We start from the raw sequence: 20034 nt of genomic DNA on the forward strand, positions 1-20034 counted from the left end.
CAAGAGGTAGAGCACCTGCCTATCAGATGCAAGGCTGGGGAAGGGGCGGGAGGGCTCTTCAGGAAAGAGGCGGCCCTAGGGAGGGGGAGAAGGAGTGGGAGCAGGGGTCTTCGCAGTGGGGAGGGCAGGCGGCCCACAGCCAGCCTTTGTCTTCAGGTCAGCCCAGCACATTTGCAAGCCGTGTACAGGTCTCACGGCCAAGCCAGTGTCAGGCGGCCTCCTCCGGGCAGCTCCACACTGCCTGTGGCAGAGCCCCTGCAGCCTGGGCACAGGGCGGCTCAACAGCTTTGCACCTGAGGGCAGGGCTGTAACTTGATACACTAGACGATGGTCAGGAAAACTGCAAACTAGAAACCGTAAAAATGTGTAGAGTTGTGCAGGGCCTTGCTCCCTGCCCATCCCAAACAGTGAGCAGTTCTGTCTGAGCCCTGCTCTCCCACAGCCTTCCCCTCGCTCTCAGGCCAGTCCAGCCAAGAGCACGCAAGGCCGGGCACAGGCCGGACGCCCTGGACCCACATCCCGGCCCCTCAGCAGGAAAGGGGGCACCTGGCTTCCCAGGCCCGGCTCTGCTTGCCTCTGGTACAGAGTACAACAAAATTAGTCACTTTTATTGAAAAGAACAGTACAAATAAGTGTGCAAAAATTAAGTTTCATGATTAAATACACATGGAGGCAACATGCATACTTGACATGGAATCCACACACAAAGCTGATTACATCACAGTGAAGACACCGGCAGGACGGGAACTCGACGTCGGGTGGAGTTTAAATGTCTGCAACATGAACTCAAAACTAAACCCGGGCTTCCTGGAAAGGACTCAAGACAATTAATGCACAGCTCGGTGGCACCACCACGCAGGTCCTGTACCCACACCAGTGCCGCCATGTCTCCTGTTCCAGGGTAGTGTACAGTTTTCCTCCAGATGCCAGGGGGAGGGGGCTTGGGAGTGGGCAGCGGCTGCCACCGTTCCCAGTGACAGGCAGACAGCAGTGGGCACTGCAGGGCAGGCCCCCAAACTACCCACCGCCTTCTCCGACCTGTCCCGTCTGTACCGGAAAACTCCCTTTGAACCCCAGTCTAACCAGGAGAGCCAGCCGGGTCGGTCGAGGACCAGGGCTCGTGGGGCGCCACGCTGGGCCCAGGGGCCATGGTGCTGGTGCTCGCAACGGCCGGCTGCGTCTCTGTGCAGCAGGCAGGCCCAGGCTGCATCGGCTGACGTGCCCACCTGCACATCACCGCGGGCTCGGGGGCAAAGATGGGACTGCTGCAGACACAAGCTTCTGCCATCACGGCTGCTCTGGGCAGGCATGAGGGAGCAGCGGGACCACGAACGCCAGTGCCAGAGCTGAACGACAGGGCAGCGTCTGCGGCGCTGGGACGATGACCCTCTTTAATGTGAGAGCCGTAAGCCCGGCTCTGGAAGGACAGCCACGCACGGCCTCAGGACGCGGTCCCAGGAGTCCGTGGGCACCCGGAGCGCGGCCGCGGCCACGGGGCATCACAGCCTGTCGTCCGTCATCTCCAGGAACTGTGCACAGACATCCCGCGCACACTCGCCCTTGGGGCTGAACAGGAACTTGTAGTAGCTGCCATCGGCGCAGATCGCTGGCACAGAGGGGAGAGCATGTCACCACGGCCCTCTTCCACCAAGTCAAGAGCACCCAGGTCTCCCCACGCTATGCAAGCAAACGGCCTCCAGGACCTGAGCACAGAGCAGCCCGACGCACGCCGGTCCAGTAAGGGAGGGCTTCTGGGAAGGCGGCAGGGCAGAAGCTCGCCCCCCTCCCGCCTCCCCCCAGGGGACCACTCACCAATGACTGCGTTGGGCTCCGTTCCAAAGGCACAGATGCACGGAGAGCCGGAGGGGACCTGGAACTTGGAGAAACTCCACTTGGAGCTGAAGTACTTGGGAAGGAAGCTGGCTGACGCCAGGCTGTGGGGACACGAGAGAGGTGGGGCTTACAAAGTCAGACAGACGCTTAAACTCAGAAACCACCGCAAACACCCAGGCTTTAAACTTGATGCTTTTAGTTCTATTTAAAATTTTTTTTCTTTTTGTCGGCCGTGGGGCCTGAACTCTGGGCCTGGGCGCTGTCTCTCAGCTCTTCAGCTCAAGGCGAGCACTCTACCACTTGAGCCACAGCGCCACTTTGGTTTTTCTGATCGTTTATTGGAGGGAAGAGTCTCATGGACTTTCCTGCCCGGGCTGGCTTTGAACCACAATCCTCAGATCTCAGCCTCCTGAGAAGTTAGGATTACAGGTGTGAGCCACTGGCGCCCAGCTGAAAAAGTTTTTATTACTTACATAAAACCTGGAAGTCCTTAGAAATGTTTTTAAATGAGATTGTGGTTAGTGTGCCCAGTTCCAGGAAATGTCTCTCCACCAGCATTCCAGAAAGAACTGCTGTGGTGCTCCACAGCACCTGACAGCATTAGCACAGAGCACCAGGCTCACAGCACCTGACAGACAGCGTCAGCATGGGGAGACCAGCGTGGACAGCAAGGGTTGCTGTCAGTCGGTGCTGGGCCAGCAGCCTCCTCTACAGCACCGTCACACTTGCTTCCGAACCCAAACAAAGCACAGGTGCGAGGTGTCCACGCGAGCAGCAGCGCCGCCAGCCCGCAGCATTCCTGACTCTTACCTCGACTGCTTATTCCTTTTTGGGTCTTCGGCTGCGAAGATGTGCACGGTGCCGTGGTCACTGGACACGCAGATGAGCGACGCGTCCTGATTGAAGTTGATGCTGCCAAGGAAACAGAGACTCAGGCCCGCACCCAGGCCCACGCCGAGACCCGACGCGCCCTGCCCGGCTGCTGCGGAGCCCTCAGCACTCCAGCTTCAACAACACAGGTTTTGGGTTTTTCTGTCACTGATGGGTCTTGAACTCTGGGCCTGGGCGCTGTCCCTCAGCTCTTCAGCTCAAGGCTGGCACTCTACCACTTGAGCCACAGCGCCACTTCCGGTTTTCTGGTGGTTTATTGGAGATAAGACTCTCATGAACTTTCCTGCCAGGGCAGGCTTTGAACCACAATCCTCAGATCTGAGCTAGGATTACAGGCCTGAGCCACCGGTGCCTGACTAAGAACTCAGTTTTAAGGACCTGCTCTTTGATATCCATGGTACAAAAAGAAGGAAAAGGCCAAGAAGCAAAGCACAGTCTCAGCTGTCTCCAGACACCCCAGGTGCCACCTGGGGGGGGGGCTGGAGACCCCACGTCCACTGAGAGGCTCAGGCTAGCGCCGGCAGAGCAGAGAACAGGCGAGCACGCTGCACCCCAGGACCCTGCAGACCCCCAGGGGCGGCCTGCCCCGAGGGCCTCCTGGGATGCAACCATCAACAGGGGAGATCCAAAATCTGCGTTACAACCCAGGAAGAGTCAGATGCAGGAGGTGAGGACGCTGCGCAGTCTCAGGGCGCAGAGCGGCCACGTTGTGTATTTGAGTGTGTCCTCCATAATTAAAGGTGGAGTCAGTAACAATCAAGACCTGCCTGCTGCCACGTGAGCCTCTCACGGGCTGCTCTCCAGGGCAGTCACTGGCCTCCTTACCAGTAGATATTAGCTGCTTGAGATCCTCTTCGTAGCTCCTGGATTAAGTGCCCTGATGAAGTATCAAATATTCTTATAAGGGTCCCCTTTGAAAAACAGCGAAGTGTTTCATTATCAACAACTGACATGTCACCGTTCCTGAAATATTCATGCATTCACAAACCCACCTGCCCAACCTCCCAACCTCCCACATGTCCCTGGGTCTGCCGACGCAGCCACCCAGAGCACAAGGCAGGGGCCAGGACGGCTCAGGAGACCCCAGCAGCTGGCACCCTGGCCAAGTCCCGAACAACCTCAGGCCAAGGCTGGTGCCCCGTTTCTCCAGTCTAGGAAATCTCACCTGAGTTACGATGAGGGCACACGCAATCCTAGAGACAAAAGCAGCCTCCAGACACAGCCGTGTCCAGTGGAGGGGCTAAAGTGCGGTTCACACCACAGCCACGGCCCCAGCACCGGCCCAGAGCCAGGGCGGCAGACACGCTCACGTGTGCGATCACCCCACTAAAGTGTGTGGCTTTCTACTGATACTAGGCTTGCAATCTTAAAAAAATTAAAGTAAAAAGCATAAACTGTCTTTGGAAATGTATGAAATCAGGCTAATGAAAGTAAAAAAAGTCATAGGTAAACCTTTTTAAAAGCAACTTTTTCATATCATGCAACCTGCAGGAAAATAGTGCCGTATTTTAAATGTAAGATGGTGGAAATTCACCCAGGAGCGCTGCTACGCAGTGCAGCAGCACACACTGAGACCCAGCACGCAGTTCTGAGTGGCTTAGAGGCTTCTGCCAAGAAACCGCAGGGAGGACCTGGGTGTGAACTGCAGGGCTTCTTTCTTCTTGTGTTTGTTTTTATCTTATTTTCTCTCTTTTTTTTTTTTTTTTTTTGGGGGGAGGGTCCGGTCGTGGGCTTGAACTCTGGGCCTGGGTGCTGTCCCTCAGCTCTTCAGCTCAAGGCTAGCGCTCTACCACTTGAACCACAGCACCATTTCGGGCTTTTTTTTTTTTCTGCTTATGTGGTGCTGAGGAATGGAACCCAGGGCCTCGAGCATGCAAGGCAAGCGCTCTACCACTGAGCCACCTTCCCAGCCCATTTTTATCGTATTTTGAGATAGGGTCTCACTATATCACCCAGGCTCCCAGGCTGGTTATGAACTTGCAATCCTCCTGGCCCCGGCCTCCACTACTGGATTCACAGAAACCCCACACCAGGGTGTCTTAGTGCTGGAGGACGTGGGTAAGCAAGCCTGGTCTGCGGATGGGAGCGGCCTGGGGCGGCCAGCTCCGACGGCGGGTCTCACCTTGTCAGACGCCGTTGCGATCCTGGTGCCCTGCAGGCTGAGAGCAATACAGCTGAGCACGCCCTCGTGTGCGGGGATGTCCACGGGCGGCTTCTCCGTACTGGCCAGGTCCACGAGCTGCACGTGGCCCGTGTGGGTGCCCGGGAAGGCCAGGAGGGAGTTGTTACTGTTGGGACACAGGACGCAGAGGCCTGGGGAGACAAATTCACCAGAGCTGACAACGGCAAGGCTTCCGAGCCTCACAACCCAAACATACTCTCTGTCCTCCAGTCCACAAGCAGAGTGGCAGCCGCAACCCAGAACCCCCAAGTCAAAGACACGCTGACGGGAAATGGTATGATAGGAAATGGTATCGGGGACTCTTCCCTTGTAATTGCCAATTTACTGCTGCTGGGACTGCAGTCAACGCTCAAAAGTAAACTACTCCACAGCCAACAGCATAAAAACCCCTCAAATACTTAGAAATTAAGGGCACAGGTGCACGTCACTAAGACTCCCCCCGGCCTTGTCTCTGGCTGTGCACCTAGCTCACTGTGTGAATGAAGTCAGAGCTAATCCTCAGCCGACAGCGGACAAAGCCAGGCACAAAAACTAAGACTGAAAGAAGCCAAAACTTGACCCTCACGCTCCTCAGCCCCTGCCCCGTAGCGGTGGGGGAAAGAGGTGTGATGGTAATGAACAAGCAAGTTAGGAAAGAGAAGGAACTGTAGGCACCTGTGGTGTGTGCAGGAGAACCTACCCTGCGGGAGGGCAAGGCTGCGGGAGGGCAAGGCTGCGGGAGGGCAAGGCTGCGGGAGGGCAAGGCTGCGGGAGGGCAAGGCTGCGGGAGGGCCGGGCCGGGCGAGGGCCCTGCGCACCACAGCGGCCGGGCCGGGCAAGGGCCAGCGCACCACAGTGGCCGGGCCGGGCGAGGGCCCCGCGCACCACAGCAGCCGGGCGAGGGCCCGCGCACCACAGTGGCCGGGCCGGGCCGGGCGAGGGCCCGCGCACCACAGTGGCCGGGCCGGGCCGGGCGAGGGCCCCACGCACCACAGTGGCCGGGCCGGGCGAGGGCCCGCGCACCACAGTGGCCGGGCCGGGCCGGGCGAGGGCCCGCGCACCACAGTGGCCGGGCCGGGCCGGGCGAGGGCCCGCGCACCACAGTGGCCGGGCCGTGGCTGCCCCCACACCCAGGGACAGGACCCGCACCCAGAGCTCCCCCTCCAGTCCTCACCTTTAGGGTTGTAGCAGGTCTCAAAGACATGCAGCTGATGGGGGTTGTGCGTGAACGTGAACACCTTAATCATAGAGTCCAACACCACCACGATTCTGAAAAGAAAAATGTGGTCGGTTCCTCTTCAAACGGGAAAGGCACGTTTTGTGACCTGGTTGTCACGCTTGGAGACACTGAGGCCACCACTCCCAGCCCGTCCACCTCCTCCAGCTCGGGTTCTCCACGCGGGCTGGGGGCGGGTGAGGCGGTGCTCCTCGGGCAGGCCCCGGGCAGCAGAGGTCCCCAGGCTCCCGTGTGGACAGTGACCCCAGGGCAGCAGAGGTCCCCAGGCTCCCGTGTGGACAGTGACCCCAGGGCAGCAGAGGTCCCCAGGCTCCCGTGTGGACAGTGACCCCAGGGCAGCAGAGGTCCCCAGGCTCCCGTGTGGACAGTGACCCCAGGGCAGCAGAGGTCCCCAGGCTCCCGTGTGGACAGTGACCCCAGGGCAGCAGAGGTCCCCAGGCTCCCGTGTGGACAGTGACCCCAGGGCAGCAGAGGTCCCCAGGCTCCCGTGTGGACAGTGACCCCAGGGCAGCAGAGGTCCCCAGGCTCCCGTGTGGACAGTGACCCCAGGGCAGCAGAGGTCCCCAGGCTCCCGTGTGGACAGTGACCCCAGGGCAGCAGAGGTCCCCAGGCTCCCGTGTGGACAGGTCATCCCCACACCGCTCCTTCCCCACCAGAGCCGACCCACCTGTCTCTCCGCAGCTTGACCGCCTTGACCTCCGTGGAGAACTCGATCTCGATGACAGTCTTCTTCTTCAGGTCGTCCCAGATCATCACTGAAACGCAGAGGAGCACACTCACGCCCCGGCAGCCGCCGTGGGGGCGGCCCGGACCACGGCGCGCCCGTGGTTATCCCCTCCCTCAGGCGGCTGCTCCTAGTCTCCCTTTTCCTCCCCACTCAGCACATACAAACCGGCCAAGGTCTCAGGCCACCAACCTGCCTTACACACGGACCTGTGCATACTTAATCTGCTAGCCCATCTTTGCCTGGTTAGCTCAAGCAAATAGTCCCCTCTCCCCTTCTACTCTGAGTCAAAAACAAGACGGACTGCAACACTAAATGAGCCAGAACTAGAGACAATAGCTCTATTTAAAGGGCCATGCACAGTGGAGCAGGGCCCAGTCCCCAGGAGGCTAAAACAGGCAGAAGGCAAGTTCTAGACCAGCTAGATCTACTCCAGCGTGGAAGGTGAGTGTTGGTGAAATCAGAGGCAGGTATAACACCGGAAGTGTGGACGCTGGGAGGCCGTGTGGTCCCTGACCGGGTCAGTCACACTGTGGGGCGGAGCACCAAGGGAGCCCGGGGCCTGAGGCGTGCCCCCCACCCTGGAGCACGCATGCCTGCATCCCTACTCCATGCATTGGGTTAACTGCAGGGCAGATCAGAGGTCTCCACACAGGTCGGCCAGACCTCCAGGTACACAGCCTCTTACACCCCTGTGTGTATATGTGTACACACACACACACACACTTATCTATACATTTATATGGACACAAAAGCTCACACTAACAAGTTTATCTTTTTTATCTTACTTTGCTTTTTTTTGTCGGTCACGGGGCTTAAACTCTGGGCCTGGGCGCTGTCCCTCAGCTCTTCAGCTCCAGGCAAGCACTCTACCACTTGAGCCACAGCGCCACTTCCAGTTTTCTGGTGGTTTATTGGAGATAAGAGTCTCACAGACTTTCCTGCCTGGGCTGGCTTTGAACCGTGATCCTCAGATCTCAGCCTCCTGAGTAGCTAAGATTACAGGCGTTAGCCACCAGCGCATAGCTACAAGTTTATCTTTTTTGCTGGTGGTGGGGCTTGAACTTGGGGCCTCTTTGTGCTCAAGGACAGCACTCTACCACTTGGAGCCACGGTTCCACTTCTAGCTTTTTCTTATGAGTTTATTGGGAGGTTAAGAGTCTCAAAGACTTTACTGCCAGGGCCAGATCTCAGCCTCCTGAGTAGCTAGGATTACAGGCGTGAGCCATCAGTGCCCAGCAGAGTTTATCTTTATTGTTGTTTTTATTTGTTTTTGACTTTTCATGTTTGTCTTAAATCTTATCTTTTTTTGGGGGGAAGGGGGAGCCCAGTTGTGGGGCCTGGGCGCTGTCCCTCAGCTCTTCAGCTCAAGGCTAGCGCTCTACCACTTGAGCCACAGCGCCACTTCTGGCTTTTTTCTTTTTGCTTATGTGGTGCTGAGGAATTGAACCCAGGGCCTCAGGCATGCAAGGCAAGCGCTCTACCACTGAGCCACCTTCCCAGCCCTTAAATCTTATCTTCTTGCCCAGTCCTTTCTCACCCATATCCAATTATATTTTCTGCAGAACGACTTTCTGGCTTGAAACTGGAATTAGAACTCGGTACTAGATGCTTGCTTTCACTCACTGGCTGGTGCTCCTCCAATCCTCACAACTACTCTCTTAGCTGGCAGCCAGCAAGCCTACGCGCCATTCATTCTCAATGTCGTGTTGTACTTTTTCAGTTTTTGTTTTCCACTTCTGCCTCCACTGGCATCCTACTTGCATCCCCTGTAGATGAAACTACACTGGTAGGAACTGCCACCACTGTCACCATGAGAAAACTTAAGTTTTGTGAGAGATTTTACAGGTAAGCGAGACTCAATAGTGGAAAACAGCTCCCCTGCGTGTAGACAGGGGCTTGCCACCTGCTGCTCACAATCTCCCTCTCCTCCTTGGTGGTCAGAGTCAATCAGCAGCAGGATTGTGCCTCCCAAGCATTCCCACAGGCCCCGCCGGGCCCTCTCTCTGCTGACAGGCCAGGCCTGTGTCCTGCCCTCCCAGGGCACCTGGCCGGTCTCGCTACACAGCTTTACGCTACCGGCACAGACAAACATGCACCTAGGAGGCTGAACAACTACCTACAGGCCAAGCAGAAACACAATCCCCTCCCATTCACCGCTCCTGGTGGAGACTACAACAAAAACAGAGGTGCCTGTCAGGGGCCAGCCCACCAACTCCACTGAGAATTCAGCCCGGGGCCCGGGTGTGTGACCCAGGGGACACACGGTGAAATACTTCCCTTTCTACTCCCTTCCTTCCTTCCCTTCCGCTCCTCTCCCAGAGGTGCCTGTCAGGGGCCAGCCCACAAACTCCACTGAGAATTCAGCCCGGGGCCCGGGTGTGTGACCCAGGGGACACACAGTGAAATACTTCCCTTTCTACTCCCTTCCTTCCTTCCCTTCCGCTCCTCTCCCCCTACCAACCCACCCTGGAACCTGCCAACGCTGGCTGCCCAGCCAGTCCTCAGGGCCGCCAGCGGCACTGCCGCTCAGATGCCCCCAGCTCCTCACACCCATGTGTTGCTTCTGGATACGCACTGCTTTTATACTGACGCTTCCCTAGTGCACACACAACGCCTCTCTCTCCTGGAACTTGAGACCTGCCCCACTACTCCCTTCCTTCCCAAGTAGGGGTGACATTTTCTGTGTGCTCTACCTCACTCGGTCTCTTCCTCGTTCAGGTAAGTGCTAGCTTAAGATACTTTGCAGGCAAGGGAGCTGCCTGGCAGCTCTCCACCCATCTCAGCTACAACGCTCATGCATGCATGCACGCATACACACACACACAGTGCTCACACCCAGAGCCTGCACGCTGCCATGTCTTCCCATGAAGCTTTAGTCTGTGACATCTCCTTTACCAAGAGAAGATGTTCAACGCTCCACATCCATTCAGTCAGACGCTCCTTTCCCCTCATCCTCCGCCCCAAGGTGACCGGAGGCTCCCACATGGCCTGGGGCCACTGCAGAGAATGTGCGGGTAAGCTCAGAACTCGCCTTCACGTGGCCAGGCTGGAAGGGCAGCACTACCTTACCTTTGTTGGGAGGGTATTTCGGCTTTTTCCCACCACCAACTAAAGCTAAATAGTTGCAGCGAAACAACATCTCCACATGGCCGACTCCTCCTTCCAGAAACTCTGAAATGCGTTTAAGAAAGCGTGTCAATATGAAGACCTGTAACATTAAGCACCCCACCCTTTAAAACGTCTAAGCTATTGTCTTCAGATAGTTTTAGGACGGCATTTGGTGTTGCACAGCCATGTGTGCATGCAATGCATCCTGTTCAATCGCTCCTAGCACACCACTCTTCTTTGTTGGTGCCAGTACGAGGCGTCAATGCAGGGCCTGGGCGCTGTCCCTCAGCTCTACCACTTGAGCCACAGCATCACTTCTGGAATTCTGGTGGTTAACTGGAGGTGAGAGTCTCACAGACTTTCCTGCATGAGCTGACTTTGAACCATGATTCTCAGATCTTAGCCTCCTGAGTAGCTAGGATTGCAGGTGTGAGCCACCAGTGCTTAAATGTTAAGCTAACTCTTATCACAAGACTATAAGAACAAGACAAAACAGTTTAAAAAACCTATAGTGCTCTACAGTTTTGAGGTATATGCTGGATCACAAACTGCAATCCCTGTGCATAGGTAATGTGTAACAGTGGACTATGACCCGTGCAGGTGTGCATCGGGGATGGCAGTAGCAGTGTAACTGTTGACCAGTACTGGTGTGCACAGGAATGGCTGTAATGATCAGTCTGTGATCTGTGCTGGTGTGTATGGGGGGATGGCTGTAATGATCAGTCTGTGATCTGTGCTGGTGTGTATGGGGGGATGGCTGTAATGATCAGTCTGTGATCTGTGCTGGTGTGTATGGGGGGATGGCTGTAATGATCAGTCTGTGATCTGTGCTGGTGTGCATGGGGGGATGGCTGTAATGATCTGACTGTGCTGGTGTGCACGGGGATGGCTGTAATGATCAGACTGTGATCTGTGGTGTGCCTGGGCATGGCTGTAATGATCAGACTGTGATCTGTGCTGGTTGGTGTGCATGGGGATGGGTGTAATGATCAGAGTGACTGTGCTGGTGTGCATGGGGATGGCTGTAATGGTGAGACTGTGACCATGACAATGTCCACAGGGATGGCTGTAAAGATGGAACTGTGAACAGTGTCGTGATAAAGCTGGTGCACACGTAAGCTTGTGTGCAAGTGACAAGCACTATTTATATGTTTTATTCCTTCCAACCCACCCCCCTCCTTTTTTTCTTGTTCTGTTGTGGGGCTTGGATTCAGGGCTTGGGCACTGTCCCTGAGCTTTTTACTCAAGGCTTACCTTCTACCATTTTGAGCCACAACGCCACTTCTAGTTTTCTAGTAGCTAACTGGAGATAAGAGACTTTTCTCAAGCTGGTGTGAGCCTCCATCCTGAGATCTCAGCTTCCTAAGCTGCTAGGATTACAGGAGTGAGTCGCGAGCACCTGTTCAACCTACTCATTTTTAGAGCAACTTTATACAAGAAGCATTGCTTATCGTCTTCAGTTTACACAAAAGTTGAGGCCCAGAGAATGTGGGGAGCCTTCCCAGGATCACACAGCAACCAGGTAAGGGCAGAGCTGGCTGGCGCCAGGTTAGGCCGTCTCCTCTATCATGAAGTGCTGTACAGCCTGGGCTGGCGCCAGGTTAGGCCGTCTCCTCTATCATGAAGTGCTGTACAGCCTGGGCTGGCGCCAGGTTAGGCCGTCTCCTCTATCATGAAGTGCTGTACAGTCTGGGCTGGCACCAGGTTAGGCCATCTCCTCTATCATGAAGTGCTGTACAGTCTGGGCTTCTCAAAGTCTCTGCTGTAGGCCTGCTTAGCGGCACACTAGGCACTCCCCGACACCTGCTTCTTACAGACAAACCACTCTAGACCTAGAGACTTAACAACTCAATCTACAGAGACAAAAGGATATTGCTCATTTATCTGAGATCTGTTCACTCAGCAGCAGCGCATGACCACCCCAGCAGAAAGAGACAAGAACTACCAAACATGTAAGAAAAAGACAAACCAAACAATCTTGCACTTTAGAATTCTAGCACCCCTCTAAATGCTCATCTATTCCTTGATAAAGTAATAGAATTATTTTATTTACCAGTGTACACATTCCAGCTTTAAAATTTTATTTCATGGGGCTGGAAAGGTGGCTCAGTGGTAGAGTGCATGCCTTGCACGCATGAGGCCCTGGGTTCGAGTCCTCAGCACCACATAAACAGAAAAGGCCAGAAGTGGCGCTGTGGCTCAAGTGGTAGAGCGCTAGCCTTGAGCTGAAGAGCTGAGGGACAGCGCCCAGGCCCAGAGTTTAAGCCCCATGACCGACAAAAAAAAAGAAAAAAAGAACTGGCAAGGAGTGAAGATTTGGGAGAAGACTGGAGAGACACCAGACACTCTTGTCCCTCAGCACAGAGCTGGCAGGTGGAGCCCTAGTCCAGTTCACCATGAGAATCTTGTGGACTTTTCTGCCTGGGATGCTTTGTTTTTGAGCCATGATCCTCAGATCTCAGCCTCCTGAGGAGGGTTACAGGCATAGAGCCACCTCCTGGCCAGCTATAGACTCTGGGACTGGATGGTGAGATGCAGAAAATGGCCATCACTGCTTACCTTGTTTCTCTTTCTCCTTGAGTGGATCGGTGTTATAGACTCGGAATCCATTCTCCATCCCACACGCAAAGCACCCTAATTCACAGAGTATGGAGAGAGACAAGTTACTGGGCAAAAGCAAGGTCCAAAGAAACCAACACAGACTACAAGCCCTTTGCAGACAGGATGCCACTGCACTCCAGCTACTTTGCTTCAGACATGCTATTTGGCAAGTTCTGACTGCTCGGCATGCAGGCTGATTTCCCCCTGCCACTGAACTCCAGTGAAAGGGTCTGAGCTCCTCAGAGCCACTGCCACTGGGCACTCCCCGAAAACCCAGGAGTTCGCAGCAGGTACCGCACCAGGCCATTCAACAAGAAAATACATGCCGCGCCGGGCACTGGCGGCTCACGCCAGTCATCCCAACTCCTCAGGAGGCTGAGATCTGAGGATCGAAGTTCAAAGCCAGCCCGGGCAGGAAAGACTGTGAGACTCCTATCTCCAATAAACCACCAGAAAACCGGAAGTGGTGCTGTACCTAAGTAGTAGAGCGCTCGCCTTGAGCTGAAGAGCTGAGAGATAGCGCCCAGGCCCAGGGTTCAAGCCTCACGACTGACCAAAAAAAAAAAAAAAAAGGAAGAAAATACATGCCTGATGGAGGACAGGCAAAAAGCAGGTGACTGTGGCCCATGGAACAGGCCAGCCCAGGGGACAGACGAGGTGCTGGGAGAGAGGGCCATCCTAGAACCCTGGGATGGGGAAGGTGGGAAAGGGATGAGGCTCCCAAGACCTCACGCCTCACACACACAGGTGGTCATGTGGTAAGTGTGACCCAGGGCACTCGTACCTGTCACTGCCTCCAGTTCACACTCAGGCTATTAGCGGTCCAATAAGGTACTGCTAAGAACTGAGAAAACACCCAAGTTTCAAACTAATGTGGTGTTGGTCTCTGTGACCTGAGTGACACAAGACTAACCTTCCTTATTTGTATTTTCTCTTTTACTAACGCTTTTTTTCTTTCTTGGGGGTACTGGGGTTTGAACTCAGGGCCTCAAGTTTGATCAACAGGACTCTACCATTTGGTCACACTTTCCACCCTCACTAATCCCTACCCCCTTCCCCCCCCCACTCACCCCCACCCCAGTCCTGGGGCTGCTCAGGGCCTGGGTGCCATCTCTGAGCCTCTTTACACTCAAAGCTGTAGCTCTATCATTTGAGCCACAGCACCATCTCTGGCTTTTTCTGAGTAGTTTACTGGAGATGAGAGTCTTGTGGACTTTCTGCTCAGGATGCTCTGAGCCATGATCCTCAGATCTCAGCCTCCTGAGGAGGGTTACAGGCATAAGCCACAGCGCCCACCTCATTAAGCCCCTTTAAATACCACGTCCAGTTATTGTTCACATGAAAACAGAACAAAAATAAAAAATTCAGCTGGTTGCTGGTGGCTCACACCTGTAATCTTAGCTACTCCAAAGGCTGAGGTCTGAGGATTACAGTTCAAAGCCAGTCCAGGCAAGAAACCTTGTGAGATTCTTCATCTCCAATTAACTGCTAAAAGTCCAGTTCAAGCGATAGAGTATTAGCCTACAACAGGAAAGCTCAGGGACAGGGCTCAGACCTGAATTCAAGCCCCAAGACCGGCACACACACACTATCAAATCTCTGCTCCCTCAACCCTCTCTTCCCTCCCTGCTCCCTTCCTTCCTCCTTGTCAGTACCAGCATTTGAACTCAGGATCTCACACTCTCATTCAGTTTTTGCTTGTTCATGGCTGGTGCTCTGCCACGGGACCCTTGAGCCTTGCCTCCAGCCTGGCATTTTTGAGATGGAGTTTTACCTTCCCATGATGCAAATTTGGTTCCTCACAACAACTGTGAAGCAGACATTAGGGTGGATGCACCCTGCTGGCTTTGCCCCACCTCTCCTGTTTTGGAGGCTGATCAGTCTGTGTGTCCAGCTTGTTCAAGTCACATAAGACAGACATCCGAAGACCCAAACACCACTGGCAGCTGTCTTCATGTATGGAGACTAGTCTTTTTGTTTTTGGTTTTTTTGTCAGTCCTGGGACCTGAACTCTGGGCCTGGGCGCTGTCCCTGCGCTCTTCAGCCCAAGGTGAGCACTCTACGGCCTGAGCCACAGCGCCACTTCCAGTTTTCTGGTGGTGCACTGGAGATAAGAGTCTCACGGACTTTCCTACCCGGGCTGGCTTACAACGGCAATCCTCAGATCTCAGCCTCCTGAGTAGCTAGGATGACAGGTGTGAGCCACCAGCGCCTGGCCCGTATTCTCTTTTAACTATTACATTTTCCTCAAGTTTTATGTCTGCATATCTAGCCAAAGATTTAAAAGTATATATAACACCCATAAACCCACAAGCAAAAGGCAACAAACAGCTCAACAACAAACAAAAATAGAGGCCGTACAAGATATTGTCAGTAACACAGGATCGTGAACAATCAAATCTGTAGTAATAGCACAATGAGCCTACTATACATCAGCCACAGCGAGGACCACGGCAGCTATCCCAGGTGGAGACCCGGGAACTGGGCGCTGCTGCTAGTATGGAGGGGAGACCTGGGAACTGAGCGCTGGTGCTATGGAGGGGAGACCTGGGAACTGGGGGCTGCTATGGAGGGCATGCAGAAGGAGCTGCACTGTGTATGGCAGCTGTTAATCCTGAAGAATTTCAAACTCATGCTCATCACCAGGTGCTCCAGGGTAATCAAGCAGTACTACCACACACGGGAAACAAAAATACCACCCATGGATCTCAAAGGAGCAGTGTCTACAACCACACTCAGTGAGATGGGGGGAAACACATAAAGACGCAAGCCAAAACAGTAGCAGAGTGCTTGCCCAGCACGCCCTCCGCCCTTAGCACCAAAAAACAGCCCAAGCCAGAAATAAGCACAAAAATACAAAGCAGGCAACACTAGCCTATGGTGAGGTCAGACTCGAGACAGGCACCAAGGTGCTCAGGTGTCCGAGCACCTGAAGCTGGTGTTGGCAAGAGGTAGGTGCAGTTTGGAAAACTGCATCAACCTGAACTCACAAGTATACTTCCATAGGAGTTAAAACACAAAACTGAGGGCTGGAGGGGAAAAAGCACACTCAGGGGTGTATGCTTTTACTCTTGCCATCCCAACAAAAACTTTTTTTCTGCAGGATGCTGGTGGCTCATGCCTGTCATCCTAGCCATTCAGGAGGCTGAGATCTTAGGATCACGGTTCAAAGCCAGCCCAGGCAGGAAAGTCCATGAGACTCTTCAAATACCACCAAAAAACTGGAAGTGGCACTGTGGCTTAAGTGGTAGAGTGTTTGCCTTGAGCTGAAGAGCTGAGGGACAGCGCCCAGGCCCAGAGTTCAAGCCCCACGACTGACCAAAAAAAAACAAAAACAAAACAAAAACTTTCCCCCCAGAAACCCTGGGCCCAAAGGCTGCGGCGGTATGCACCTCATTGAAGCGTGCCTGGCAAGGGCACTGGGCTGCAGACCACCACCAGCCTCAGAGCTGGCTCCCGGCAGCTCCAGCCAGTCCAAACCAGAACATTTCTGCATCCCATCTCAGTGGAAAGGACATTATATAGAAATGCACTTATCGGGGCTGGGAAGGTGGCTCAGTGGTAGAGTGCTTGCCTTGCATGAATGAGGCTCTGGGTTCGATTCCTCAGCAGACAAAGCTGGAAGTGGCGCTGTGGCTCAAGTGGTACAATGCTATCCTTGAGCTGAAGAGCTGAGGGACAGCGCCCAGGCCCAGAGTTCAGGCCCCATGATCGACAAAATAAATAAACACAATAAAATAAAATTAAACCCTGCACCTCCAAAAAATAAATAAAATGGTCATCAGACTATATTAAAAAAAAAAAAAAGCTGGGCGCTGGTGGCTCACGCCTGTAATCCTAGCTACTCAGGAGGCTGAGATCTGAGGATCGCGGTTCAAAGCCAGCCCGGGCAGGAGAGACCGTGAGACTCCTATCTCCAATAAACCACCAGAAAACCGGAAGTGGCGCTGTGGCTCAAGTGGTAGAGCGCTCGCCTTGAGCTGAAGAGCTGAGGGACAGCGCCCAGGCCCAGAGTTCAAGCCCCACGACCGACAAAAAAAAAAAAAAAAAAAAAAAAATTGTGTGGTTGGGCGCCAGTGGCCCACGCCTGTAATCCTAGTTACTCAAGAGGCTGAGATCTGGGCTGGGAAGGTGGCTCAGTGGTAGAGTGCTTGCCTTGTACGCATGAGGCCCGGGGTTCAATTCCTCAGCACCACATAAGCAGAAAAAGCTGGAAGTGGCACTGTGGCCCAAGTGGTAGAGTGCTCACCTTGCGTTGAAGAGCTGAGGGACAGCGCCCAGGCCCAGAGTTCAGGCCCCACGACTAGCCAAAAAAAAAGAGGCTGAGATCTGAGAATCACAGTTCAAAGCCAGCCCAGGTAGGAAAGTCTGTGGGACTCATCTTCAATAAACCACCAGAAAACTGGAAGTGGCTCTGAGGTTCAAGTGGTAGAGTGCTCACCTTGAGCTGAAGAGCAGAGGGACAGCGCCCAGGCCCAGAGTTCAAGACCCACAACCGACCAAAAAAAAAAAAAAAAAAAAGAAATTGAGTATCTTTAAGTTTATGAAAGGCTTTATCGATGTCTACTGAAAAACAATTCACTCATCTTCTGTTAATGACAACTGAGTGTTCGGATACTGCCGACGACCTTGATTTCAAACACTACCAATACCAGAAATTCACCTTCCTGCACAAGTCCCAACTCTGACCATTTATTTTGATTTTTCCCAGCAGTGAGAATCACCTATGATTTCAGCACTAGGAAGGGCAAGGCCAGGCCAGCAGGGCACAGCCGACCTGGACTGCATTCCGAGGTCCACACGCCATTATCACTGATGCATCCCATGGTTTCCCTCTTTGAGCATGCCAACCTGCTCCCGGGCAATATGCTCCTTGGAGGACCGTGCAGTGGGACCAGGCCAGAAAAAGCACGAGTCTCCCTGCGCATCCCAAGACCTCTGACCTCCGCTGAGCACCCTTGAGTCTCCCTGCCCAATCCTAGACCTCTGACCTCCGCTGAGCACCCTTGAGTCTCCCTGCCCAATCCAAGACCTCTGACCTCCGCTGAGCACCCTTGAGTCTCCCTGCGCACCCCGAGACCTCTGACCTCCGCTGAGCACCCTTGAGTCTCCCGCGCATCCCAAGACCTCTGACCTCCGCTGAGCACCCTTGAGTCTCCCTGCGCACCCCGAGACCTCTGACCTCCGCTGAGCACCCTTGAGTCTCCCTGCCCAATCCAAGACCTCCGACCTCCGCTGAGCACCCTTGAGTCTCCCTGCGCACCCCAAGACCTCCGACCTCCGCTGAGCACCCTTGAGTCTCCCGCGCATCCCAAGACCTCTGACCTCTGCTGAGCACCCTTGAGTCTCCCTGCCCAATCCTAGACCTCTGACCTCCGCTGAGCACCCTTGAGTCTCCCTGCCCAATCCTAGACCTCCGACCTCCGCTGAGCACCCTTGAGTCTCCCTGCGCACCCCGAGACCTCTGACCTCCGCTGAGCACCCTTGAGTCTCCCTGCGCACCCCAAGACCTCCGACCTCCGCTGAGCACCCTTGAGTCTCCCTGCGCACCCCGAGACCTCCGACCTCCGCTGAGCACCCTTGAGTCTCCCTGCGCACCCCGAGACCTCCGACCCCAGCGAGTCTGCCCGCAGTCCGGCGAAGGCTTCGCCTCTGCTGCTCGCGGCCGTCCCGGAGCTGCGCACGGGCCCCCCAGCCTTGCCCGGCGCGGCGCGCTGCGTCTGAGGCGCGTTTTCCCGTCCCAGCCCCTCCGCGGGAGGGCCGGCCGGCCGGGCGGTGGGGGCGACGCCCGAGCCCCGGGGCGCAGCCGGCGGCCGGAGAGACCCCGCCCGGAGCCCGGCCGCGGCCGCACCCAGGTCGCTGCTCGAGACGCCGAGCCGCGGAGGGCCGGGCGCGGCCCGCACAAGCGCCATTATTCCGTTTCCTGCCGGGGCCCCCGCCTCCGAGGAGGGAGAGCGGCGGCCGGGGCCGGAGCGGAGGCCCGGCGGGAGCGGAGGCCCGGCGGGGGCGGCGGGGGCGGAGGCCCGGCGGGGGCGGAGGCCCGGCGGGAGCGGAGGCCCGGCGGGGGCGGAGGCCCGGCGGGAGCGGAGGCCCGGCCGGGGCGGCGGGGGCGGAGGCCCGGCGGGAGCGGAGGCCCGGCGGGGGCGGCGGGAGCGGAGGCCCGGCGGGAGCGGAGGCCCGGCGGGAGCGGAGGCCCGGCGGGGGCGGCGGGAGCGGAGGCCCGGCGGGGGCGGCGGGGGCGGAGGCCCGGCGGGGGCGGCGGAGGCCCGGCGGGGGCGGCGGAGGCCCGGCGGAGGCCCGGCGGGGGCGGCGGGAGCGGAGGCCCGGCGGGGGCGGCGGAGGCCCGGCGGGGGCGGCGGAGGCCCGGCGGGGGCGGCGGAGGCCCGGCGGAGGCCCGGCGGGGGCGGCGGGGCCTGCGGAGAGCGGCGGGCGCGGCCGGGCCTCACCGTGGTCCTGGTTGAAGCCCGCGTACAGCAGCCCGTTGCCGTGCGGGTTGCAGGGCAGGAGGTTCATGGCGCCGCGCGGGGGCCGCTGCGCGGGTCCGTCGCTCCTCAGCGCCGCATGCCGCTCGGGCCGGGGTCCGTGCGGGCCGCGGCGTCCGCGCCGCGCCGGAAGCCAGGGGCGAGGGGCGTGCCGCGCGAGCGGACGTACGTGCGTGCGGACGTGTGCGCGCCGCAGGGCAGGCAGCCGAGCGCCGAGCGCCGGGCACTCGAGCGGGCCGAGGCGGACCGGCGGGGCGGGGAGGGGCGGGGAGGGGCGGGGAGGGGCGGGTACTCGAGCGGGGCGGGGCGGGTGGCGCGCGCACGCGGAGAGTGGAGGCCGCGCCCCGGCCCCGCGCCGGCCGCTCGTTCTCCCCGCGCCCCGGCCCCGCGCCGGCCGCTCGTTCTCCCCGCGCCCCGGCCCCGCGCCGGCCGCTCGTTCTCCCCGCGCCCCGGCCCCGCGCCGGCCGCTCGTTCTCCCCGCGCCCCGGCCCCGCGCCGGCCGCTCGTTCTCCCCGCGCCCCGGCCCCGCGCCGGCCGCTCGTTCTCCCCGCGCCCCGGCCCCGCGCCGGCCGCTCGTTCTCCCCGCGCCCCGGCCCCGCGCCGGCCCACAGCTCCCTCAAGTTCTGATGGCAGATGTTTTTCACCTGAGTTTTCTTCCAAAGTTGGAATCATTACCCCTCTGATGTGAAATACACGTAGAATTTAAGAATGGACAGCGTCGGGGCTGGGCAGGTGGCGCAGTGGTAGAGCGCTTGCCTCGCATGCCTGAGGCCCTGGGTTCCATTCCTCAGCACCACATAAGCAGAAAAAGCGGGAAGTGACGCTGTGGCTCAAGTGGTAGAGCGCTACCCTTGAGCTGAAGAGTGCAGGGACAGCGCCCAGGCCAGGATTTCAAACCCTATGACCGACAAAAGAAAAAATTATTTTCTGTAAAAAGGTTCTTGCATTATTCCTACCTACTCAAGAGTCTGAGATCTGAGGATTGTGAGGCTGA

At 56.8% G+C, this 20034-nt stretch overlaps 1 protein-coding gene across 1 annotated transcript; it reads right to left on the reverse strand.

Moving 5' to 3' along the window:
• Positions 1 to 580: 580 nt before the first annotated feature.
• Wdr45b (WD repeat domain 45B) lies at positions 581 to 19169 on the reverse strand. Its single transcript, XM_070031728.1, has 10 exons — positions 19005 to 19169; positions 12517 to 12591; positions 9919 to 10020; positions 6790 to 6877; positions 6060 to 6154; positions 4847 to 5037; positions 3550 to 3635; positions 2644 to 2745; positions 1813 to 1934; positions 581 to 1606 (listed from the first exon to the last, which is right to left on the reverse strand). Exons 1-10 carry the CDS (start codon positions 19069 to 19071, stop codon positions 1500 to 1502), a joined length of 1035 nt encoding a protein of 344 aa, XP_069887829.1. The 5' UTR covers positions 19072 to 19169; the 3' UTR covers positions 581 to 1499.
• Between the last annotated feature and the right edge of the window lie 865 nt (positions 19170 to 20034).

This window comes from Dipodomys merriami, unplaced genomic scaffold (genome assembly GCF_024711535.1).
Source record: "Dipodomys merriami isolate MVZ:Mamm:240054 unplaced genomic scaffold, mDipMer1.0.p SCAF_202, whole genome shotgun sequence".
In the NCBI taxonomy this organism is placed as follows: domain Eukaryota; kingdom Metazoa; phylum Chordata; class Mammalia; order Rodentia; family Heteromyidae; genus Dipodomys; species Dipodomys merriami.